Source organism: Leptodactylus fuscus, chromosome 6, assembly GCF_031893055.1.
Source record: "Leptodactylus fuscus isolate aLepFus1 chromosome 6, aLepFus1.hap2, whole genome shotgun sequence".
In the NCBI taxonomy this organism is placed as follows: Eukaryota; Metazoa; Chordata; class Amphibia; order Anura; family Leptodactylidae; genus Leptodactylus; species Leptodactylus fuscus.
In genome coordinates this window covers 22,252,176-22,278,058 of record NC_134270.1, presented here as the reverse complement: position 1 = coordinate 22,278,058, position 25,883 = coordinate 22,252,176, and the positions used below count along the sequence as shown (strand labels likewise).

The window sequence follows — 25,883 nt, the reverse complement described above, 5'->3', positions numbered from 1 at the left end:
AGAAAACACAGAAGTTTGACAATAAATGGCTTCACCCAATCACTAACCATGAGCGGAGAAAAAGTATATATGTTATCATTCATAGTCTCTGAAAAAAAGGCCAAAACCCCACAAAAATCTGTCGGGGTATGTAAACTTTTTATCACAACTGTATCTGGGTTGTCCAGATGACTGATGTCCTACCTTCTGATCATCCAATGACATTTGATCTGCTACATCCAATGACATTTTAATGGTTCTGTTTGACTTTTCCCAGGAGTGGTTTTATCACGTGGTCTGGATGGCGGTTTTCTTTGCTGTGATTTTCATGTACCGTAACTCAATAAAAACTGAGTTCACGGCAAGTGCAGATCTTGGGCGTTTGGATCAATTTGTCAAAAAAGATTTCATGGTCGGCTATGTCGCCTCTGATCCAGTAGTCCAGGAAATTATGCAGAAAGTTAACGAAAGCATCAACATTCTAGGTAAGTGACATGATAGTTGTAGATAAACCTCACAGATCTATAGGAGAACATACTGCATCTGCTCTAGATAAAGGACCATCAAACTCAATTCCAGGGCACGTCATCAAACTCTAGAACAAGGAAAAATCACTCGTGGACGCCTCTAAAACAGGACAGAGACGTGTATGGTCTACCCTAGAATAGGAGAAAGCTATTAGTATATAGGACACAGGTACATCAACAAAACATAGAGGGACATGGATGATTCTAGAACAGAACAGTGACAGATTGGTACAGGGGAAAAAAATACATCTCTAGAAAAGGACAAGACAGACTCTGACAACTCCAAAATAAAATAAACACAGGCATTGACGATTTTACAATAAAACAGGCAAGTACGGACACCTAGAGAAAAAGACAGAGGCATAAAATGACAAGGAACAGGAAAGACAAACATTGATACCTTAAGAACAACGCAGAAATAAGCACTTAGGCCTCTAGAAAAGGAGAGAGGTTGGAAATTACACGTATAGAATAGGATAGAAACAAACATTAATGACTGTAAAACAGGGAAGAAGCATTGATGTCTCTAGAACAGGGCAGAAACAAGCACTTGTGCATCTAGAACAAAAGAGGAGGAAAAAACAACAAGAGGCATTAATGCTTCTAGAACGGGGGGTGGGGGGTAACGACAAAAAAAAAACACCAAACAAGCATTGATATTTCTGGAACAGGACAGAAAAAAGGCATTGATGCCTCTATAACAGGATAGAAATAAGCATTGTTGCCTCTAGAACAAGACAGAAATGAGCATTGCTGATTCTAGAAAAGGAGAAATACAATAATGCCTTCATAATAGAAAAAATATAAGTAATTACACCAGAAACATGACAGGCCTCTAGAACAGGACAGTGACACACTTTGATCCCTTCAGGGGAGGACACAAATAGTTAATAACACCTCTAGAATAGGATTAGAAGAATAGGAGTTAGACACTAACACCTCTAGAAAGGAATACAGACAGACACTGATCCCTCAAGAACAGGACCGAGAGAGGTGTGGATTACTTTGAATCAGGACAAGAGATGCTTTGACTGATCAGGTAGCCATAGACAATGTGAATACTGCCTGAATCTGCTGGACTGGCCAACCATCTAATGTGCATTGCGATGTCCCCATTATCTGTGATTGCCAATGGTCTGGCAAAGAAAAGTTGGGCATGTTGAATGTTGACATGCAAGATTATTTTTCTGTCATAGTAGATAAGACACTGCCAGAGCAGTCTAAGGGGGGGGGGGGCACAGAGGAACTTGAAGAGGGGCAGTCTGGGGTCTCGGAAGGGGGCAGAGAGTGGATGGGATGGAGCATGCTAGTGGGGCAGAGAGGATGTGAAGGGAATAGGGAGGAGGGGGGGGGGGGTCTGCAGGAGAGCCTAGAGGGGGATAGAAGGGTCTGGCAGCACTTACTAAGAACACATGCATGCTCTGCCAAGGACGTATTGGAAAGAAGGAACAATTTGGGTCAAGACAAGTCCAAAGCTATCTAAAATATATTGATAACTTTACAATTCTAGAACCAATAAATCAAATTCTTTACATAAAGTCCTAACATATCAACAATTTCCTCTTCAGGATTAACAGTCCAGACATTTCCCAATGAGGAGCAGATGCTACAGAACATGACGGGGACAGCAGTCGTTGGAGTGACGTTTGACAATAGATTTCAGTATTCTATCAGGTACAAGGTGGACAATGATACAAGCCCAAGTGGAAACACAAAAGACGAAGGTAAGTGAAAGTGCATGAAAGTGCATGAGGTCATTTTAGTCGGAGCATTAGGGAACCATCTGCCTAAGCCAACACTTCTCAGGTAGTTGGTGGATCAGACCAAAAGTATGGGATTCCTTGACAATGTCTTTGGTCAGATTATATATTTGGGGCTTTCACCCTCACCGAAGAAGGTTGAACTTTCATCCATACAATCCAATTCAGTCTCTGTACCTCAATTTGTTTCTTCAGGAATCTGTGAAGACGACCACACAGAATGTCTCCCATTGTTGTACTGGAAGAGTGGATTTTTGCTACTGCAAGCCAGTATTGATGCAGCCATTGTGGAGGTAAATGAAGATGCGTTTCTGTACAGGTCAAGGTATAGCAGTGACCTGCAATATTCTTACCTTGGCTCTGAAAATCTTTTTCGTTCTGGAATAACTGGGTGGGAGCTGCCGTGTTGTCCATCGGTGTCAGACCGGCCCACCAGAGTACCAAAGGATCTTCCATTGGGCTAAGCTCTGATGCAATAATGGCGGCAAAAGACACACAAATTTATACAATAGTCTAGTCTTTTTACTGTGTGATCTAAGGATTCTCAGTTGGGCACTGGCAACTGTAGAGGTGGCATAAGATGATGACGGTATAATTTCTATTCTATTATATTTTTATTTATGGAAGATGATGACTGTATAATTTCTCTTCTATTATAATATTTTTATTTATGGAAGAATATTTTTTTTTAAATTCATGTGGCAAAGAAATACAGCAGCATCCCTGGGATACAGACAGTAAGCTTGTTACAGAGAGTCCTTCTCTTTGCAGCTGACCACCGGTCACTCGGTCCAGGACAGTATGGTCTCCACTGTGGCTGTAAGGATGATGTCTGCCAGGGTGAAAAGAAGCGTTCTGGAGAGAGGATTTCTGATACTCTGCACATGTCTCAGTTACATTTCAGTTTTTTACGTTTTGATGACAAACATCACTAATGAGAGAAAGGAAGTGAGAGAAATCCTGAAGATGATGGGACTCAGAGACTCCGCGTACTGGTGAGCAGCATCATGTGAGCAATATACAACTCTGAAAGACAATGACTGGTCTGTGATGTGGCATCTGGTAGAAAAGAGGGTCCAGCAGGAGGACATCTGATAGTTATAAAGTGAAAGAAGTGTCCCAGCAGCACAGAGTATTTCAGAAGAGAAGTATGCCATCCTTGTGGGCAGTCACAGGCTGCGAGTTACACAGTGGAAGGAGCAGGGTCCCAAGAGGCACCGAGTATTTTAGGGGAGGATTATGCTGATCATATGAGTGGTCACAGGCTGAGAGTTTCATAGAGGAAGGAGCAGTCCTCCAAGTCAGGATTGGTTCACATCTGCTTTTAGTAATCTGTTCGGGGAGTCTGCATGGGGACCCCCTGAACAGACTACCAAACGCATTTGCAAGTGCTGTACAGTAAAAGCACACAGACTCCATAGACTATAATAGGGTCCATGTGCTTGCTGCACAATCTTCGCACTGAACATGCGGAGAAGAAAGTAGATTGTGAAGTACTTTCCTCTCCACATGATCCCTGTGGAGATCTGGCAGCAAGCACACAGACCCCATTATAGTCTATGGGGATCCGTACGCTATTACTGCATACCGCTTGCAATTGCGTTTGGTATTCCCCATGCAGACTTCCCGAATGGATTACCAAATGCAGATGTGAACCAATCCTAACACAGGAGCGGATTATACTGATCTCGTTGAGTAGGGGTGTAGGTATAGGGAGTGCAGAGGTAGCAAACACTACCAAGCTCAGAAGCCCTAGATGACCCAAGGCCTCTCTACATCAAAAGCAGACACCAGTATTATACATGTGGGTGCCCCGTTACATAATTTGCACTGGGGCCCAGGAGCCTCAACTTACGCCTCTGTGCAGGAGGTCCCAAATTTAGAGTTACATAGATGAATGTCCCACAGTTTAACACAGCTGTAATATTACAAGGATGTTTGCCAAACCAAAACTTACATCCTAGTCGTATTACAAGGGTCGGACATTGACCTATGGTAATAGAGACACAGATTTCCTTTCTTTTGGGAAAGCAAATCTCTAGAGGTATTTGAGAGAGTTAAATACTTGGATTAGGATCTTCTAGCTGACCCGAGTGATCTATTCGCCTCTTTTTCAGGTTGTCCTGGGGATTGCTCTACGCTCTTTATGTCCTGATTTTCACCAATTTGATGACTCTCATCACAACCACTTATGTCTTTGTGAATAGTTCCTATGGAGTCATCTTTCTTCTCTTCTTCCTTTATGGGATATCGATGGTACGATCACTGACACATTCAATGTTACTTCTATACAACAACTATTTCACTGGTCGCTGGACGTTTGTAAAGTCACCACATACAGAGAGCTCCATAAACTTAAAGACTGGAATAAGATGGAAATAGTAAATTCAATGTTCCTCATAGTCAATGACGGGGTATTTGACCCAATAACCAGTCACAATGAAAACATATATTGATCATACTACTCTATAGTATATATTTTATTATTTTCATATGATAGACAAGCCCTGCTTATACAGATTTCATAGATGTGGCATTTCCCAGCTCTCGATCCTCATCTATGTCATTCTGGAGAGACCCTCTTGTTCTGGGGGTGATGAGCCGTCCTTATATTATCTTTATCTGAATGGCCTCCATATAATACTAGAATTTCTCTGTAGTGGCTTCCTCCGTAAAAGCGAGCTGTTTGCGGGGGATGTGACCTAGAACGATGCTTAATACTAAGAACTATGGTCTCTTTGCTCTATCCATTGCTTGGGGCCCCAAACAACCCAAATTAGACAGTGATGACCATCGTACCCCAAACGTGCATGATGAAGCCTTTGTATGTTCTCCCCATTCCCCCAGAACATTTCTTATACTATCTATAACATCTTCCTTCTTTCTTTCTTGCAGATTAGCTTCAGTTTTATGCTGTGCACCCTCCTCCAGTCACGCAGGTATACAGCTGCCGCTGACTTCTTCACAGTTATTTTTCTGTGTATTCTGGGCCTTCTGCCGCTGGTGAAAGTCTTGCCGAGGCCTCTAGAAATCTTTCTTTGCATCTTTTGCCCCTTCGCCTTTTCTCTTGGGATCACTGAGGTAAATACGATGGGTGATCGATCACCCTTGTCAAACAGTCTTTCAGCTTTGAGCTTAATACTCAGCCAGGGCCCAGGACTTCTAATAATGGTGCCACAGGTTATCTCCCAGTTTTTCCAGACTCCTTATTAGTGCACATCTTCACAAATTTTCCATTTGGTATTCTGCAATATTCTATTAAAGGTGCCAGGCTGGCGCTATATATGGCGATTCTCTAGCTGGTACTATTAGAGAGGTCACTTTATCATGTACTATTTATAGTGGCACTCCAGCTGGTCCTGTATATGTGGGTACTCTAGCTAGTACTATTGGTGGGGGCACTCTAGAAGTTACTATATATGGAAATACTCTGACTGGTATAATTCATGGGGGTTGTCTGACTATTCATGGAGGCATTGTCCAGTAGCGGACACTGTGTGAGGATGTATTAGCACCAATGCCAGTTTCTGAGGGCAGGGCACATGTACAAATCAATGGCAGACTTCACAGAATTGTTTCTCAATGATGTATTAGACTTGGCTCTCTGTTTTCAGACCATACATATGGAGGATAGCCTTCAGGGTGTCTTATTCTCGGATATCGCTGTAGACGCCTGCCATATACTAACCAGCTACCTCAGCCTGCTTCTGGACTCCGTCCTCTACATCCTCCTCACATTGTACTTCGATAAGATCATAGCAGGTAAAGTTATTGTTCCTCTAAACTACAATACTGTTAATCCAGAATCTAGAAATGTCTTCTAATCCAGCAACTGGCATCTTCAGTCCTGAAGTGGAATTAACAAGAACCACATGACAATCGGCCTTTTTTAGGGTATAATCAGTGGGGCATTTTGAGGGATAGGATAGATTTGCAAGAGCGAGGGACGTCCTGGGACAACCAAAGTGAATTTCATTAGTCTAGAAGCACCTGAAATCTGGCACCTTGTGGTCCCCATAAGTGTTGGATTATCTAAATTTTCTTCTAAAAAGAGAAGGTGCGCACAAGTACCCATCAAACAGGAGATGCAGTTGCAGCAGGATGTTCTCTCCAAGTCCTGTGTCTAATGTCGGCATCTTCAGTGGTCAAGAGTAGACAATAGGCCTCAAAAATAAAACTGAGCTATGACACCAATGTTTCTTCTTCCAGATAAACATGGTCTGAAGCTTGAGCCGCTTTTCTTCCTCCATTCCTCCTACTGGTCAAAAGGGAAAATGTCCCCAATTCCACTGGAAACTGTAGACAGAGACAGGTCGGGAACAGAAGATTATGTTGAAAAGGTTCCTGTTGAATTGCTAGGAAAAGAGGCCATCAGGTATCTAATGGCAGGTGGAGGGGATGTCTACATTGGGCATGAGTCACATCTACTAAAACTCTAGAATACATGTCTCTAGAATATGTGTCTTTAGGGCCCTTTATATACGTCCCGGAGCAAAGTCTGGACATGAAATTAAAACTGATAGCTGGGCTTATTTTATACATATGGAGTTTAACTCCTTGTCATTTCCTGCAGGCTCAACAAAGTTAAGAAAATCTATGGAAACAAGGACAAAAAGATCGAAGCTTTAAGGGGTAGGAGGCTTGATGAGCAATGATAACTTATAACCTTTTCCCCATGAGGCTCCATTTTGCTTGTTCTGGGGTTGTTATGGAAGTATCAGCAGATTGACCCCATTATAGTCTATGGTGTCCATGAGTTTCCTTAGGCAACCACTTTCTTATGCAGATTAGGACTCCCAATGGACTCCCCGAACGGAAACCTAAACGCAGATGTGAACCGGGCCTAAGAGTGAAGATCATGTGGCAGAAGGTTCAAACACAGGTGACAGCTTTTGGCTCTACCATAGCAACCCCAGAGCAAGCAAAATGGTAGTCACATGACAGTATGTCCCAATCCTTATGAATGGTCTGGATATGGCTAATAATGATATACGACCAACTCTTCAGCCCCGGGAAAGCAGAGGTTTGGTATGTACAAGGTTCATTAGATAGTAGTAACTAGTGATCAGATTTCTGGTCTTGCCCTCAGATCTGGATTTGGATGTGTATGAAGGACAAATCACAGCACTACTTGGTCACAGCGGAGCCGGGAAGACGACGTTACTGAATATACTTAGCGGGATGGACAAAGTGTCTGGTGGTAGGATATGCTGCTCATTACTGTATATTTGGCATGGCCTTGTGAACCGGCAAAAAAGTGAAAATACTTCCTAGGAAGAATTCCTTATCTACCGGAAGGATTTTTTTAAAATAATTATAGTGAAGCTAGTGTTTAATTATATTAAAGAAACAAATAAAATCTTATTTTTCTTTGGATTATCACCCAGTTTTCTCAGAACCGACTGGAAAAAAATATCTATAGGGGACACAGCACCACACCACTGAGGATTTGCTGTGAGGACACATTATTTGTGCCCCACATATTGTCCTATGTGCACCTATTTCTTTTGATATGCTTCCTGGAGGAGAAGGACCCTGTGATTTAGAATTTGCCGAGTGTCTTCCTTCCATGTTGGAGCTTTGTTTTATTTTTCCCCCTGTTCCATAGGGTTCGCCTCCATCTACAACCAGAACCTTTCAAACATTCATGACCTGGAGAAGATACAGAAGAGAATTGGCTTCTGCCCTCAGGTTGATATCAAGTTTGATTTTTTAACCGTAAGAGAAAATCTAGAACTCTTCTCAAGGATTAAGGGAATCGCCCCAACAGATGTGAAGTCAGAGGTAACTTGTGATATGGAGAATTTGCATGTAGCCAGGGGTAAGAAATAGAACAGAACTCCCTGTACGAGCTTCTATTTTACAGGTAGACAAGGTCATCTCTGATCTCAACATGACCAACATTGAGGGCATGGAAGCCAGCAAACTCAGCGGTGGGCAAAGACGGAAGCTAACCCTCGCAGGGGCACTTCTGGGAAATCCTGAGGTGAGGAGGCTTTCAGATCTATTTGCTGAATGTTTCTTATTCTCTTCTGTTTACAACAATCATTAAAATATGTGTTAATGCTTGTGGGAACTCTCATGGGCAGCGTCCACCAACGGGAAATCCTAGACATGGAGTCAGTGGGTGAACCTGAAGGTGGTGGGTGACCATCACTGGCAGACAATAAGGAGATTTTGGTTCTGTCTCCTGTTTCTAGATGAATATATCCAATGCACAATTGACCAATCTTTTTGGAGGATTGGGCACCATGACAGGCTGCAGATATTCTTTTCAGAGTTTTGTGTCCTTCCGATGTGGGATCTATTCTTCCCAGTTTAGTGGTCCCCCATGAGACATTAAGCTCCTCCTGATATGACGTGTATTGTGGCAAATCCTCATTAATGTTCTCCCCATCGACTCACATTTCTACTTCATTATCTCTCCTCAGGTTCTTCTACTAGATGAGCCCACGGCCGGTTTAGACCCATTCTCCAGACATCAGATTTGGTCCGTCTTAAAAGAGCGTAAAGTCAATCGGGTCACTCTGTTCAGCACGCAGTTCATGGATGAGGCAGACATACTTGCTGGTAAAAAATGACAGGTCACAGCAGCTCACCGGGACCGAATTGGACAGCAGCATATTTTCCTACATGCAATCCATATTTTTCTATATATCTCTGTTTTTTCCTCCAGATCGTAAGGCGGTCCTCTCCAAAGGAACATTAAAATGTGTTGGATCCTCTTTTTTTCTGAAAAGAAAGTGGGGAATCGGCTATCACTTGAGGTATTAGCTATTGAAGCTGGTAGTTTGGGGGGGTTGTGTGGTTTTGTCTTACCAATTGTACCCCACTAATATCAGTACCCAGCCAGAAGCAATGAATACCAAGCAGATCTCTTGTTGTTCTTGTCTCTCCTCTTGGCCAGGATGCAGGTGTCTCCATCTTGTAATCCAGATACCATAACCTCACTGGTACAAGAACACATTTCCAGTGCCAAACTCGCTACCCAGGGTGTGGAAGACCTCACATTCACCCTGCCTTTTGACAAAATGGAATCATTTCCAGGTACAGTACATCTACATCGCAGATACAGCTTTGATACTAACAATATGAAAGGCTAACTAATTTTTTTCTGTGGGCCCCAATTTCATGGGACCTACATCTCTGTTCATCCTGACCTTTCTGGTTTAAAGAATAAAATTTCACGACTACTGTACAAAAAAAGTGTTTTGTTTCTTTTTTACTTATTGTCCAGCTCTGTTTATTAACCTGGATGAACGTGTGGGCCTGGACATCATGAGTTACGGGGTGTCGATCACAACGCTTGATGATGTCTTCCTGAAACTGGAGGGAGAAGCGGAGATAGAAAAAGGAGGTAAATGAGGATTTAATACATTCTGCCAGGTTTATTATCTCTGGTCATCTAGGGTCTTGGATAGTGATGTGAATTAATATGTACACCCTTGGTCGCCTGGCTGTGAAGTAGTTAACGGTCACTTTTTTGTTGACCTAAAGCTGTTAAGTGGTTAATGATAAAATCCCAGGGGTTGTTCTAGTGTGGTGAAGGGTAAATACGTATATTTCTAGTGGTCCAAGCTGGTGAAAAAGGTAATGCAAACATTCGTGTGGTCAGGGTAGTCTTGGAGTAAGGGGTTACATCCCTAGGTTTAGGGCAGTGTTTCTCCACTCCAGGCTGTAAATACCCACAATGGATAATAGTTACAGGGCTTTTGTGAGGTTGGTAGATTAACTATAATGAAGACAGCAGGAATTGCCCCTTTGTTCTCTAGATGACATAACCTCTCATCGTGACCTGCAGGGGGTACATCAGGAATAGAGGAGCTGGGCTCTGATCTCGTGTAATGAAGGCATTAATACCAACATCTTTGGCCTTATTGGGTGGTTTTTCAAGACTCAAATTAAGGACCTATCCTTAGGATTAGTGCTTCAATTGAGACTGATGGGGACCCCACACTTGGCCCCTGAATTGATCAATTGTTTTGAGCACATTGTATGGAGCTGGAAGCAGAAAACTGATCATCTGGATGCTAAGTTCCTGCAAAGCCCACTGTCCTTCAGACCCGCACCAGTTATATAGACTATAGGACGGCGGTATGGTGGATCTAGAGGTTCTGCACGCTCCTCTCAGATATCAGTTTATAGTGATGACCTGTGTATCACATGAGATGCAGCGGGGTGGAGGGAGAGAGAGAGCCTGGTGTTGACAATTACTGAATTCCAAGATGTCGCCACACGTTGGCTATCCTCACACATCCAAGTTTTTTTTCCTATGATCAGATTACAGTGTTTTTGCCCGTGAGCAATCTGAAGATGAAAACAGAGACTTGTCCTGTGAGGTGGAGGAGTCCGATCTGCTGATGTCACATTCTGGCACTGTCACCCTTCATGGTCTGGCCCTGTGGAGACAGCAAGTGCTGACAATTGCCCGCACCCACTTCTTGAAGCTGAAGCATGACATGAAAACCATTGGATGCATGTGAGTCCTTAATAACAAATATTCATGAGCGGTTGCCAGAAAAACTAAGTGAACCCTTTGGAATCAACTGGATTTCTGCCGTAGTTATCAATGTGGTCTAATATGATTATGTCTAAGTCACACTTCTAGATAAAACACAACAGATTGGGGTCGGGGAGAGATTTATCAAGACCAGTGTTTAACACTGTCGGAGGATACACCTCCACAGAGCAGGGAGAAAAAGTAAGTGAACCCCCAGTGATAATAACTTATCCGAGAATTAATTGGTATTGGTAAGGTGTTACAAAGAAGGATGTATTATAGGTGGTTTGCTCATGTGCTTTTCTAAATAAGGGCACACAAGGCCTGGTTACTGACAAATCTTTTTTTCTCATAAAAGACTAGTTAGTGTGAGCATTGCCTCTAAACAAACTCTCAGAAGACTTGAAAGACACTTTAAGCTGGAAAAGACTACAAAAGTAAAATATCTAAGTGTACATAGTTACGCTGGGTTCACACCTGCGCCTCAGTCTCCGTTCTCAGGTTTCTGTCTTCTCCAGGCAGAAGACGGAAACCTGTCAGACGGTATCCGGCCGTGGAGCGTTTTTTGCTCTCTGCGGCGAAATCGTTTTTTTTTAACTGGACACAAAGTCCTGCATGTCCGACTTTGTGTCCGGTTAAAAAAAAAAAAAAGGTTTCGCTGCAGAGAGCACAAAACGCTCCCCGGCGCTCACGGCCGGACACTTTTCAAACCCATTCAAATGAATGTGTTCGAAAAATGCCTGCAGGTTTCCGTTTCCTGCCCGGTAGGAAAGGGAAACCTGCAAAACGGGGACCCCAGGCGCAGATGTGAAAGAGACTTTAGACAACAGATTTGTCTACAGATTGAGAATATTCAGGACTGAGCTGCTCTACCTGGGACTGGGCATCATGTTAAGATCACTCCAAGAGCACAATGGGTAATCCTGAAAAAATTGGTAAGGAAACCAAGATCTACCGCACAAGATCCACAGAATACTACAACCCACAAAACTCTCTATCCATGTGTTACTGCTGGCCAAAAAACATGGTAACTAACCTCAGGCGTTCAGCAGCTTACTCCCATCGGCGCTGTGCAGTGGACGCCATTGCTCACTATTTCACCATGTCTTTAGGTATGCAATTTTTGATGTTGCTATTTAACAGGCTAGTTGTTTAGCTGGCTAGTTGTTATATTCCCTGGGTGGAGTGTTATATATGCACATACTTTGGCTCAGAGATACTCTAGCATTTACCTATGACTAGGAGCTATACTCCACTTTGAATTGAGTGGGTTGATTTATGTGTCTGCTGACTATTTTTAGGGAGTTATTTTTGTATGTCTCCCTGTGATTTTTTTAAACTATTTGGTTATCAATAAATATTTTTCATACTTCCTATATATATTTTTGCATTTGTCTCATGTTTCCTTTGGTTGTTAAACCCACCTCAAGCATAAGAAAAGGCTCCCACAAAACAGACCTGCACGGCTCCCACTGATTTCAATGGGAGCCGTCTTTTTGGTCAGGGTTTTGAGGTGAATAGGGCCTCAAAACCCTGAGCAAAAAAATCTGTGTGAACTTACCCTTATGGTAAGGAGTGGCTTTGCTTTCTCAGGGCCTGGACACCTGGTGAAGGCAGCGTTATGGTTTGGGGCAGATTTGCTGCTTCAGGATCTAGTCTCTTGATAAAGGGAGCATCGTGGTTTGGGATGGAATTGCTGTCTCTGGACCAGGACATCTCCAGCTTCCATTGTACAGAATATTAAATGCTACCATTACAAAGTACAAGTGATCCGCAGGTGTTGGACACTCACAGATCTTCAATTGATGTCTTATTCTAACTAAAGGACATGAAATTAATAATTCCCTGAAAATTGCAAAGGGTTCACTTAATTCTTTCTGCAACTGTACAGCACACTCCTGTAAGATATTGGTCATATAACAGCCTGTCATATAATAAATGTTCTTCATATTTTTTTCCCCAGATTGGTTTTTCTGCTTTCTTTTATGGTGATCATTGCCCTATTCACTTCAAGCATGTCAGACAGCTGGTATTACTGGAAACTGTCTCCAGGGCATTACTTCCGAGGGCCGGGGCACAGGGCGCACAAGTATTACACCAGCCTCCTGGTCAATAACAGCACAGGTAGGAAATACAAGAGCAGAAAGGCTGAAAATATAATTGGGATGGATATTCTAGAGCTGGGGATTATATTGTTTTGACAATAACAGAAGTGATACCTTCATCCTCCATAACAACTATGCCCTTTGTCCTAACCTGTCTGAGGTCCTGACTTACCCCAAATCATGGGGGCACATCTGTAAACCACCTGTACTCTCTGTGACAGGGGGGTCCATCGAAGAGTTTGTCAATGGCATAAAGGAACAGGACATTTCAGTGGACGTGGTTGACGGTCCGTACAATACAAGTGTTACAGGCTACAATGGAGCGATTGAGGTGTCCCTGCTGAACGAGGTGATGTCCAGGTGGTCTCCACAACATGGGTTCATATATGTATTAAGCTGACACAATCTCGCCATAGTTTTCACCAAAATTTTGTTGCATTTCATTTTAGAACAAATTATTATAAATATTGACACATTAATAAAGCTGAAATCCACAATTCTGGTGCAAAAATTGGCCCAGAGTAGACCAAATTTAAAACTGGTGCAAAAAAATTCATGTTTTTGGTGGACAGAATTTTGATGCCTGTGGACAGAATTTCAGGAGCAATTGGAGCAAATCAGTGCGAGACAACTGAGTGTAGGGGACATTAAAGAGTCCTCATAGTATGTTGCAGAGCTCCAAATTAAATAATTAATTAACAGGCCTAGATGGACTGCAGCCATCTTCTTTTAAGCCTGGAGAACTGATTAATGACACAAGATGGCTGTGTATCAAGAGTTCTGATTTATTATAAGAAAAAGGTAGTTTAAATACATTACAGACAAAGAGCTGGCTTGGCTATTCTAATCAGGTACAACACGATTGGTTATAGAGATATAAGACAAGCCTGGCACATGACTATTGGCTGAGGTCTGCATATCATTATTACACTCCAACCTGGGATGACCTTTCTCATGACATGAAAAAGAATCTAAGATATTTATGTGTAAGCCAACATCATACACTAGTTCTAGATGTATATCACAGAAAGAGAGATAATGATCACATACTGGTCCGCTCCAGCCTTGGGGCTAACGACCAAACAGGTTACTTGAACCGGTTTCTACACCCACCCTCAAAGATGACCACAAATAGATAAGGAGTTATAACCCAACCATTAACATTCCACACGCCTTATCCCCTAAAGGGGTCTCTTAGACTCTAAACAGACATCCTTATGAAGCTTAGAACAGAAAATGCTTATAAAATGGCTGACAGAATACAAGATGGAAGATGTGATCCTAACATGAGTGACCACCAAAAATCCCCCCAACTCAGAAGGAGATCCAGCAATGTATAGTGATACCTTGTCTAGAGCCGATGGTGCTTCTGGGGGAAACATTTTGAAAGCAGCTTTGGATGTGACAGAGAAAACAAAGTAACTAGAAAGGTAATCCATTTATTTTGCCTGGATTCAGAATTTTCGTTCCTTATTTTGCAGAGTTACCACTTCAAAATCTTTGCAAATGTGCGAGCGCAAAATGGTCTACCGGTTCTGGTGAATATTATCAGTAATGCATTCCTGAAGGGCTCCGGATCAACAGAAAAGATAGAAATATGGAATAAACCCGTCTACCCGGTAAGAGCCAGGCCGTATCTGGATTATGCTGCTATATAATGTATAGCCTTCATACTGTGGAATAACTGTTGCCCTAACTTAGCTGGATCACTGACGAAGGGCGCCACGCTTTAGGGAAAATCAGTCACCAGATACAATAACAATCCTAGAGCCTAACGAAAATCTAGAGTACTCAATCATCCATTGTCATGGTTCACCTTGTCTGCCTGGTGCTAGGCCATTTAATCCTACTAATATTATAAATGTGAAAGTTTGTGGGTTTGGATGTTTGCGGATCAATCACAGCTAGGCTGAACGGATTTTTCGGAAATTTCACACAGGGCTACATATTGGTCAGGAAGGAAACATAGGCTACTGTAAAAGTGGGTCACTCAAATCGCCACCGCAATCGTCAAAAGTTGGCTCCGGCTCCACTAGAGGACCTGCCGTGACGTCAAAGCCGTAATTTCAATGCACCTCCTATTGGTGCATGACAGTGTGTGGCCGGCCTATGGAGCCAGTGCCGCGGCTCCATACATTGGCGGAGAAATGTGGGCGTGGCGAGTAACCATGTACAGTCTGTTGAAAATGGCGGCTGCCCGCATGTTGCGAGCGCTGCTGCCATCCCGGCCGGCTACAGCTTGCCTCATGCCGGCGTAGTAGGCAGCTGCACTCCCAGCCCTGAAGCGGACAGCCGCACGTCCCTGCATAGAACCCAGACGTCTTGGGCATGAGCGCACACGCCGGTTGTTCGTGCGGCTGCAAGAAACACACTTCAGGAGCATCGCCATGGTGAGTAAGGCAGGTGGGGGGGGGTGCTTTGGGAGGGGGGCGTTAGGGAGGGATGGGGAGGGAATAGGTAGTGAGGCCACCCGGGGGAGTTGGTATGTGTAGCACTGGTGGGGGACGTTGTTGCGTGCCGCGGCCGGGTACCGGATGCTGTGCGTGGATGGGAGTGGCAGGCTTCAGTGCAGTATGGCGAGGAAACTGGCTCGGCGATGCCACGCATGCGCAGGGGAGTGTGGGCCTGTGTAAGTGGTGATTGGCACAGGGAGTCAGGGCGGTGCGGACGAAGTCGCAGGTAATGCTAGGAAAGAATAAATAAATTATATATACATACAAACACACACACTGCTCAAAAAAATAAAGGGATCACTTAAGCAACACAGTGTAAGGGCAGGTTCACACCAGCGCCCGATCTCCGCTTTGTAGGTTTCCGTTTTCTGTCGGCAGAAGAAAGAAACCCGGAATTCAGTGTCTGCTGATGAGCACCGGTGAGCGTCTTCTGCTCTCCGCGGCGAAACCATTTTTTTTTAACCAGACAAAAAGTCCTGTATGTCTCACTTTGTGTCCGTAAAAAAAAAAAAAAAAAAACGGTTTCGCAGCGGAGAACAGAAGAGCCTCACGGGTGCTCATGGGCGGACACTTTCCAAATCCATTCAAATGAATGGGTATATTATTTGTGCAATTCTAATGACGTCATACAAACATGGGCCACGGGGGTGATCTGAGAACACGACACCATGCGTTGTAGCAGCTGTTAGAGGTCAGGGGGGGGGGGCCTCTTGGCTGGGGTTGTCTATAGCAGGGAGCCCCTTTAGTCTTGCAGTGAAGAGATGATGTTCTGAATATTTTTTCATGTGTTTTCACCAGGAGGTGTCTGAGCAGATTATTTACGCGCTGTTCTCCCTGAGCTTACTGTATATGGTGTTTGGGACTGGGATTGTTCCCTACTTTGCAATGAGTAGCGTTGAGGATACTAAGGTGAGTGTAAGTCGTATTAACGTCAACACCTTGTATGTACAGAGGTGGCTCATCCCTATGTACTACTGGGACCAGCGATCAGCACACTCATCTCCTGACATACTCTGTGCTGCTGGGGATCCTGCTCCTACCACTATGTAACTCTCATTAAGTGTCTTCTATAAGATCAGCACACTCCTCTTCTGACATACTCTGTGCTGCTGTGGACCTTGCTCCTTGGGGAGGGGGGTATATCACAGTCAATTCCTCTGATGGTGATACATGGGTGTGCTCACTTATCCGTACAGATCAAGGCTCGGTCACAGCTGAGACTCTGCGGCCTCTTCCCATCTGCCTACTGGTGCGGTCAGGCCTTGGTGGACACTGCCCTCTACTGGCTGATACTCTTCCTGATGGTAGCCATACTATTTGTCTTTAACTCTTCAATCACTCCTTCTTTTGGAAATATTGCATTGCTGGTATGTATGGAGAGGGACACGGTACAAGGACATGGCCACTGTTTCTGGTTATAGGTGGATATCATTTGCATTGATGTTCTGTTTTCTTGTAGATAGTTGACATCCTTGGCTTTGGCGCCGCCATGGTCCTTTTTACCTATGTGATCGCATTTTTTTTTCGAAAAGGAAAAGCGAATTGTGACTACTGGTCCTTCAACTTTATGCTGGTAGGTACAAGATGTGGCACTGCCATGAATGTGTGTGAGATATATATATATATATATATATATATATATATATATATATTCGAGTATAAGCCAAATTTTTCAGCACATTTTCTGTGCTGAAAAAGCCCCCCTCGGCTTATACTCGAGTCAATAAGTTTTCCCAGTATTTTGTGGTAAAATTAGGGGCCTCGGCTTATATTCAGGTTGGCTTATACTCGAGTATATACGGTATAAATATATATATATATATATATATATATATATATATATATATATACAGTGGGCCAAAAAAGTATTTAGTCAGTCACCAATAGTGCAAGTTCCACCACTTAAAAAGATGAGAGGCGTCTGTAATTTACATCATAGGTAGTCCTCAACTATGAGAGACAAAATGAGAAGACAAATCCAGAAAATCACATTGTCTGATTTTGTAAGAATTTATTTGCAAATTATGGTGGAAAATAAGTATTTGGTCACCTACAAGCAATCAAGATTTCTGGCTCTCACAGACCTGTAACTTCTTCTTTACGAGTCTCCTCTTTCCTCCACTCATTACCTGTAGCAATGGCACCTGTTTAAACTTGTTATCAGTATAAAAAGACACCTATGCACACCCTCAAACAGTCAGACTCCAAACGCCACTATGGTGAAGACCAAAGAGCTGTCAAAGGACACCAGAAACAAAATTGTAGCCCTGCACCAGGCTGGGAAGACTGAATCTGCAATAGGCATCCAGCTTGGAAGGAAGAAATCAACTGTGGGAGCAATAATTAGAAAATGGAAGACATACAAGACCACGGATAATCTCCCTCGATCTGGGGCTCCACGCAAAATCTCACCTTGTGGGGTCAAAATGATCACAAGAACGGTGAGCAAAAATCCCAGAACAACGCGGGGGGACCTAGTGAATGAACTGCAGAGAGCTGGGACCAATGTAACAAAGCCTACCATCAGTAACACACTACGCCGCCAGGGACTCAGATCCTGCAGTGCCAGACGTGTCCCACTGCTTAAGCCAGTACATGTCCGGGCCCGTCTGAAGTTTGCTAGAGAGCATTTGGATGATCCAGAAGAGTATTGGGAGAATGTCCTATGGTCTGATGAAACCAAACGGGAACTGTTTGGTAGAAACACAACTTTTCGTTTTTGGAGGAAAAAGAATACTGAGTTGCATCCATCAAACACCATACCTACTGTAAAGCATGGGGGTGGAAACATCATGCTTTGGGGCTGTTTCTCTGCAAAGGGGCGAGGACGACTGATCCGGGTACATGAAAGAATGAATGGGGCCATGTATCGTGAGATTTTGAGTGCAAACCTCCTTCCATCAGCAAGGGCATTGAAGATGAAACGTGGCTGGGTCTTTCAACATGACAATGATCCAAAGCACACCGCCAGGGCAACGAAAGAGTGGCTTTGTAAGAAGCATTTCAAGGTCCTGGAGTGGCCTAACCAGTCTCCAGATCTCAACCCTATAGAAAACCTTTGGAGGGAGTTGAAAGTCCGTGTTGCCAAGCGACAGCCCCAAAACATCACTGCTCTAGAGGAGATCTGCATGGAGGAATGGGCCAACATACCAACAACAGTGTGTGCCAACCTTGTGAAGACTTACAGAAAACGTTTGACCTCTGTCATTGCCAACAAAGGAGAGAGAACAAAGTATTGAGATGAAATTTTGTTACTGACCAAATACTTATTTTTCACCATAATTTGCAAATAAATTCTTACAAAATCAGACAATGTGATTTTCTGGATTTGTTTTCTCATTTTGTCTCTCATAGTTGAGGTCTACCTATGATGTAAATTACAGACACCTCTCTTCTTTTTAAGTGGTGGAACTTGCACTATTGGTGACTGACTAAATACTTTTTTGCCCCACTGTATATACACACACACACATAAGATGGGTGCTGATGCCGGCATGTCCTATGTAAGCATAGGTTGTGCCCTTGGGAGACCATGGCCTAGTAATGCCTTCACCAGAGTACCACAACTCTCCACATAAACAAAATGTCAGGTCAGAAACACAATACTGCTACTATATACAATACATAATACTGCTGTGGAGCACAATACTACAATACAATACACAATACTGCTACAATACAATACACAATACTGCAGTGAAGCACATGCTGCTCAGAAGCTCCTGTCCTGTTCACTAATCCAACTATACTATAAAAATCTTGCTGCTGTTGCCACCCCTAGGGGGCAGTCTGTATGTCTAATGGTAGCAATGGGCTATAGAGAAATAAATAAGGGAAGCTAACATGGCGCACAGCGCAGTGGAAACACACAGTACTAGCGGTGTAATAAGATTATATATATTCTGCTGAGCAGTAACAGGAAGGTCATGTTATAGGAGAAAGCATTATCCTAAGGAGTTCTCTGCTCTGGACAATCCCTACTTATTAGGAGCAGCCCCTGATAATAACCTAAGTGTCCTACTACTGGAATACCCAGCGATCGCTGTAACCTGTCAGGAAGAATTAAGTGTTCAGTTTTCCTACAACGCCACCACTGGTGAAACAAAGCATTACACACAGTCCATTCACATCAAATGTATCACCTGTATAATGCAGTACAGGGCAGTCATCCAGGGAGACGCTTTGGTCCAGTATGGAGGACCCCCAATATTGACTATCCTAACAGTACAGGGCAGTCATCCAGAGAGAGACGCTCTTATCAGTATGGAGGACCCCCAATATTTACTCTCCTAACAGGAAATGTTACCTTTTCCCAGTACAGGACGTGTCAGGATTTTAAACCTAATTTCTGTAATACTGGTAGTAGTGATGTGACCTTTCACCTTATAACCAGGTCTCCATGTTCTTGCAGTTTTCCATCCTGCCAATCTTGGCTGAGGTCTATCTGGGGATCCCGGCCATTACATACATCATGTTCCTGACCGTACTTCCTCCCAGTAACCTGGTAGCATTCCTGGTGCATTTGGTAAGAATAGAAGGGTTTGTTTTACATAATATACGGGTAAGCCAATAGGTGATGTGCCCCTCCAACTACTGACCAAGAAGCCATAAACTATCATGAGGCTTCTTGGCCAATCAGAAAAGTTGCCGAGGCTTTTGCAATATCTTTTTAGGATGGAAGTTCAAGAACAGCCTAGAAACCTTTCTTGAAAGGAAAAATATTACAGGTAGTTGGGAAGACTTTTTTTTCCATCCTGACATGCGCCAACTGGCAGCAGCCTCATGGGGGATTTTCGGTTTTCTCTGAATCAGCTCTGTAGGATTATAGGTTGGACTTGATGGACCTTTGTCTTCATGGCGTAGATCTTGAGGGGTGGTAACATGAATAGGAGTACGTCTGAGGAGACTCCTGGGTGAGGGCTGCTTCTGGACATTTAGCAGGTTTTGTTCTATCGGCAGGGCCCTCCCTCACCTCTGCATGTCCTGTTAGATATTATAGATAATTCCAGTGAATATTTTGTCTTCTTTGTGCAGAATAAACCAAACCACGTCTTAGATTATGAGCCGAGGACGGGCATATTCCTGAATGTGATCATTGTAAGTATTCTACACAGGATTGAGCTTGGGACAAAGATGACAGAGTATAGAAGTAATCCTATAGGAACCAGGGACTACAGAACTAATCATATAGGAGCCAGGGACTACAGAACTAATCATATAGGAGCCAGGGACTATAGACCTAATCATACAGGAACCAGGGACTACAGAACTAATCATATAGGAGCCAGGGACTATAGACCTAATCATACAGGAACCAGGGACTATAGAAGTAATCATATAGGAGCCAAGGACTACAGAACTAATCCTATAGGAGCCAGGGACTACAGAAGTAACCTTATAGGAGCCAGGAACTACATAACGCCTCATATATGAGCCAGGGACTACAGGACTAATCATATAGGAGCCAGGGAATATAGAAGTAACCATATAGGAGCCAAGGACTACAGAATTAATCATATAGATGCCACGGACTGCAGAACTCATCCTATAGATGTCTGAAACTTCATAACTCATCATTTAAAGGGAAGGGACTATGGACTCCACATACTAGGGCCATAGGCTACAGAACTGCTATCACAAAGCTGAACAATAGACCAGGGAGGGACTATAGAACTTCTCATATAGGGACTACAGACTACTCATCTTCTAGTGTAGGGACCAGGGATAGACCAGGGGCTACATAACTGTTAATATACATGCTAAGGATTACAGAAATCTTCACATCAGGGCGAGGGTCTACAGACCTTCTTGTCTAGAAGACGCTGATCAACTGCTTGCAGGTGTGACACTAAATACACTGTGCAAAGTGAATTATACTTTATATAAGAGATGGTTGGTAAACTACAACTCGAAAAGAGCTAGGTAAGAAAGTGCACCTTGTATATAGGCCTGATGCTAGGGCGCACCAGGTATATTGATGGCGACTACAAAACACCTTGGATATAGGCTAACCAGTTACATTACACTGGGCACGGAAGTATCTCCATTGTAGGGATTGGTGGGATATGATATTTGACGTTGCTGTACTTCCAGTGACCGGGCTTCTTGTTGCAGCCGTACCTGCACATTGTCACATTCTGGCTCACCCTCTCATATTTGGAAAAGAAATATGGAAAAAGATGCCTGAAAATGGATCCAATATTCAAGTAAGTTTTGCAGAAAACCTAAAGATTGCAAATACTGTAAGGACTGAACCCTAGGACTGCTGTACTTGCCCTCAATATTCATGAATTTCCTCCAGATTTGCTGAAAGACAATATACGGTGAAGAAGAATCCAGAAGAGCTGAGAGGTGTGGATGCGGACGTCCTGGCTGAACATGCAAGGGTCCAAAATCTGAAGACTTCAAGAAACGCAGCAGAGGTTAATATTTGATACCCAGAGGACAGAGAAAGCACAAAACCTATCATCTACCCAATATTATTATGTCCGCTTCTATAATAAGTCTATGCATCACGAAGAGCCACAGAAATGTCTGTACATGTAGCTTATGTAGTCAATTAGTGGTCACCCAGGTAATCATAGGAGTGGTTGCTGGGCGACCTAAAATATATCAAGCAACAGATTACAGTTATGGCTGCAAAATTCCATTAATGTAACACCCAGTGGTATGAATATGTAATAAAAAAAAAGTCCCAAGAAGATTTTGCCAATAATTCAGCATTAGTGTCCAAGGACGAAGTATTAACAAGTGCTGAGCGACGGTCCAGAAAACCAGCAGCAGGTGCTCACGAGGATGAAATATTACAGGAATATTATTATAATGACATTATCTCTGCAGATTTTACAGTAGAAAAAAACTGTTAAAGAAAACAGAAAAACATCAATATGTGTTTAGGGTCAAAAACTAAAAAATAATTTTAAATTTGGTTTTCTAGAAACCAGCCATCCTTGTTGACAGTCTACGCAAAGAGTATGAGGTGAAAAGCAAAAACTTATGTATTTGGAAAAGAAAGGCAAAAGTTGCAACAAGACACATCTCATGCCATGTAAAAAAGGGTAAGTTAACTTAGAATTCTACATCTTATCAAGAATAGGATTATTATGTACTATGTATTATTATGTACAAGAATATAACTACTATAATACTGCTCCTCTGTACAAGAATATAACTACTATAATACTGCTCCTCTGTACAAGAATATAACTACTATAATACTGCTCCTATGTACAAGAATATAACTACTATAATACTGCTCCTCTGTACAAGAATATACCGTATTTTTCGGACTATAAGACGCACTTTTTTCCCCCCAAATTTCGGAGGAAAATGAGGGTGCGTCTTATAGTCTGAATGTGGGTGCGCTACTGCCACCGCTGGTTTTCTTCAGCGGCAGTAGCGCGGCAATCCGCAGGCCCCGGCAGCTAAGACACTCCCCGGCATCTGCTGTAATAGACCGGCGGATGCCGGGGAGTGTCTTAGCTGCCGGGGCCTGCAGATTGCCGCGCTACTGCCACCGCTGGTTTTCTTCAGCGGCAGTAGCGCGGCAATCCGCAGGCCCCGGCAGCTAAGACACTCCCCGGCATCTGCTGTAATAGACCGGCGGATGCCGGGGAGTGTCTTAGCTGCCGAAGCCTGCAGATTGCCGCGCTACTGCCGCTGAAGAAAACCAGCGGTGGCAGTAGCGCGGCCATGCTGCAAACCCACTCCTCCACCGCAGGTCCCGACAGTCAGTTAGCCCCCCCTCCCCCGGCCTCATACCTTTAGTGATGCAGGCCGGCTCCTGCACGGCGAGGCTGCAGGAGCCGACCTGTTCCGATGACAGCCGGGAGCCTAATGAAGGCTCCCAGGCCTGTCATAGATATATATTACTATCGCGGCTGGTCTATGACACTCCGCGATAGTAATGTATAGAATCTCCCATAGACGGCAATACACTTGTATTGCCGTCTATGGGACTTGCAATCAAATGATTGCAGGTTCAAGCCCCCTAGGCGGGGGATATTAAAATAGTAAAAAAAAAAAAAAACACTTAAAAAAATATAATAAAAAATAAAATAAATAAAAGTTCACCTCCTTTCCCTAGAATACATATAAAAGTATAACATTACTGTGAAACATATACATTAGGTATCCCTGTGTCTGAAAATGCCCGGTCTACACCTGGCCCCACAAAAAAAACGCCCTATACATCCCCGTACAGCTGCAGGGTCACCTGTCAATGTGGCCTTGCAGCTGTTCCAAAACTACAACTCCCATATATTAAATATTTTACCATTTTTTGCCTGAAAATTTTTTTTCCCTATTTTTCTCCTCTAAAACCTGGGTGCGTCTTATAGTCCGAAAAATACGGTAACTACTATAATACTGCTCCTATGTACAAGAATATAACTACTATAATACTGCTCCTATGTACAAGAATATAACTACTATAATACTGCTACTATGTACAAGAATATAACTACTATAATACTGCACCTATGTACAAGAATATAACTACTATAATACTGCTCTTATGTACAAGAATATAACTACTATAATACTGACCCTATGTACAAGAATATAACTACTATAACACTGTTCCTATATACAAGAATATAACTACTATAATACTGCTACTATGTACAAGAATATAACTACTATAATACTACCTCCTATGTACAAGAATATAACTACTATAATACTGACTCTATGTACAAGAATATAACTACTATAATACTGCTCCTATGTACAAGAATATAACTACTATAATACTGCTCCTCTGTACAAGAATAAACTACTATAATACTGCCCCTATGTACGAGAATATAACTACTATAATACTGCTCCTATGTACAAGAATATAACTACTATAATACTGCTCCTATGTACAAGAATATAACTACTATAATACTGCTCCTCTGTACAAGAATATAACTACTATAATACTGCTCCTATGTACAAGAATATAACTACTATAATACTGCTCCCTATGTACAAGAATATAACTACTATAATACTGCTCCTATGTACAAGAATAAACTACTATAATACTGCCCCTATGTACGAGAATATAACTACTATAATACTGCTCCTATGTACAAGAATATAACTACTATAATACTGCTCCCTATGTACAAGAATATAACTACTATAATACTACCTCCTCTGTACAAGAATATAACTACTATAATACTGCTCCTCTGTACAAGAATATAACTACTATAATACTGCTCCTCTGTACAAGAATAAACTACTATAATACTGCCCCTATGTACGAGAATATAACTACTATAATACTGCTCCTCTGTACAAGAATATAACTACTATAATACTGCTCCTATGTACAGGAATTCATCTACTATAATACTGCTCCCTATGTACAAGAATATAACTACTATAATACTACCTCCTATGTACAAGAATATAACTACTATAATACTGCTCCTATGTACAAGAATATAACTACTATAATACTGCTCCTATGTACAAGAATATAACTACTATAATACTGCTCCCTATGTACAAGAATATAACTACTATAATACTACCTCCTATGTACAAGAATATAACTACTATAATACTGCTCCTATGTACAAGAATATAACTACTATAATACTGCTCCTATGTACAAGAATATAACTACTATAATACTGCTCCCTATGTACAAGAATATAACTACTATAATACTGCTCCTATGTACAAGAATATAACTACTATAATACTGCCTCCTATGTACAAGAATGTAACTACTATAATACTGCTCCTCTGTACAAGAATATAACTACTATAATACTGCTCCTCTGTACAAGAATATAACTACTATAATACTGCTCCTATGTACAAGAATATAACTACTATAATACTGCTCCTATGTACAAGAATATAACTACTATAATACTGCTCCCTATGTACAAGAATATAACTACTATAATACTACCTCCTATGTACAAGAATATAACTACTATAATACTGCTCCTATGTACAAGAATATAACTACTATAATACTACCTCCTCTGTACAAGAATATAACTACTATAATACTGCTCCTCTGTACAAGAATATAACTACTATAATACTGCTCCTATGTACAAGAATATAACTACTATAATACTGCTCCTCTGTACAAGAATAAACTACTATAATACTGCCCCTATGTACGAGAATATAACTACTATAATACTGCTCCTATGTACAAGAATATAACTACTATAATACTGCTCCTATGTACAAGAATATAACTACTATAATACTGCTCCTCTGTACAAGAATATAACTACTATAATACTGCTCCTATGTACAAGAATATAACTACTATAATACTGCTCCCTATGTACAAGAATATAACTACTATAATACTGCTCCTATGTACAAGAATAAACTACTATAATACTGCCCCTATGTACGAGAATATAACTACTATAATACTGCTCCTATGTACAAGAATATAACTACTATAATACTGCTCCCTATGTACAAGAATATAACTACTATAATACTACCTCCTCTGTACAAGAATATAACTACTATAATACTGCTCCTCTGTACAAGAATATAACTACTATAATACTGCTCCTCTG

At 42.2% G+C, this 25,883-nt stretch overlaps 1 protein-coding gene across 1 annotated transcript in view; it reads left to right on the top strand.

The window, feature by feature from the left end:
- The first annotated feature begins 261 nt into the window (after positions 1–261).
- Positions 262–25,883, top strand: part of LOC142210411 (ABC-type organic anion transporter ABCA8-like) — a 34,056-nt gene continuing 8,434 nt past the window's right edge. Inside the window, exons 1-28 of the mRNA XM_075279522.1 lie at positions 262–464; positions 2,075–2,230; positions 2,462–2,559; positions 3,038–3,261; positions 4,384–4,522; positions 5,162–5,347; positions 5,881–6,028; positions 6,476–6,641; positions 6,840–6,898; positions 7,356–7,466; positions 7,875–8,050; positions 8,133–8,252; positions 8,698–8,836; positions 8,943–9,033; positions 9,174–9,313; positions 9,504–9,623; positions 10,547–10,745; positions 12,730–12,890; positions 13,093–13,220; positions 14,353–14,490; positions 16,123–16,233; positions 16,521–16,691; positions 16,784–16,897; positions 19,736–19,849; positions 20,359–20,421; positions 21,439–21,530; positions 21,626–21,746; positions 22,262–22,382. Coding sequence (XP_075135623.1) covers positions 281–464; positions 2,075–2,230; positions 2,462–2,559; positions 3,038–3,261; positions 4,384–4,522; positions 5,162–5,347; positions 5,881–6,028; positions 6,476–6,641; positions 6,840–6,898; positions 7,356–7,466; positions 7,875–8,050; positions 8,133–8,252; positions 8,698–8,836; positions 8,943–9,033; positions 9,174–9,313; positions 9,504–9,623; positions 10,547–10,745; positions 12,730–12,890; positions 13,093–13,220; positions 14,353–14,490; positions 16,123–16,233; positions 16,521–16,691; positions 16,784–16,897; positions 19,736–19,849; positions 20,359–20,421; positions 21,439–21,530; positions 21,626–21,746; positions 22,262–22,382 — 3,790 coding nt within the window. The 5' untranslated portion in view covers positions 262–280. The remainder of the gene's footprint in view (positions 465–2,074; positions 2,231–2,461; positions 2,560–3,037; positions 3,262–4,383; positions 4,523–5,161; positions 5,348–5,880; positions 6,029–6,475; positions 6,642–6,839; positions 6,899–7,355; positions 7,467–7,874; positions 8,051–8,132; positions 8,253–8,697; positions 8,837–8,942; positions 9,034–9,173; positions 9,314–9,503; positions 9,624–10,546; positions 10,746–12,729; positions 12,891–13,092; positions 13,221–14,352; positions 14,491–16,122; positions 16,234–16,520; positions 16,692–16,783; positions 16,898–19,735; positions 19,850–20,358; positions 20,422–21,438; positions 21,531–21,625; positions 21,747–22,261; positions 22,383–25,883) is intronic.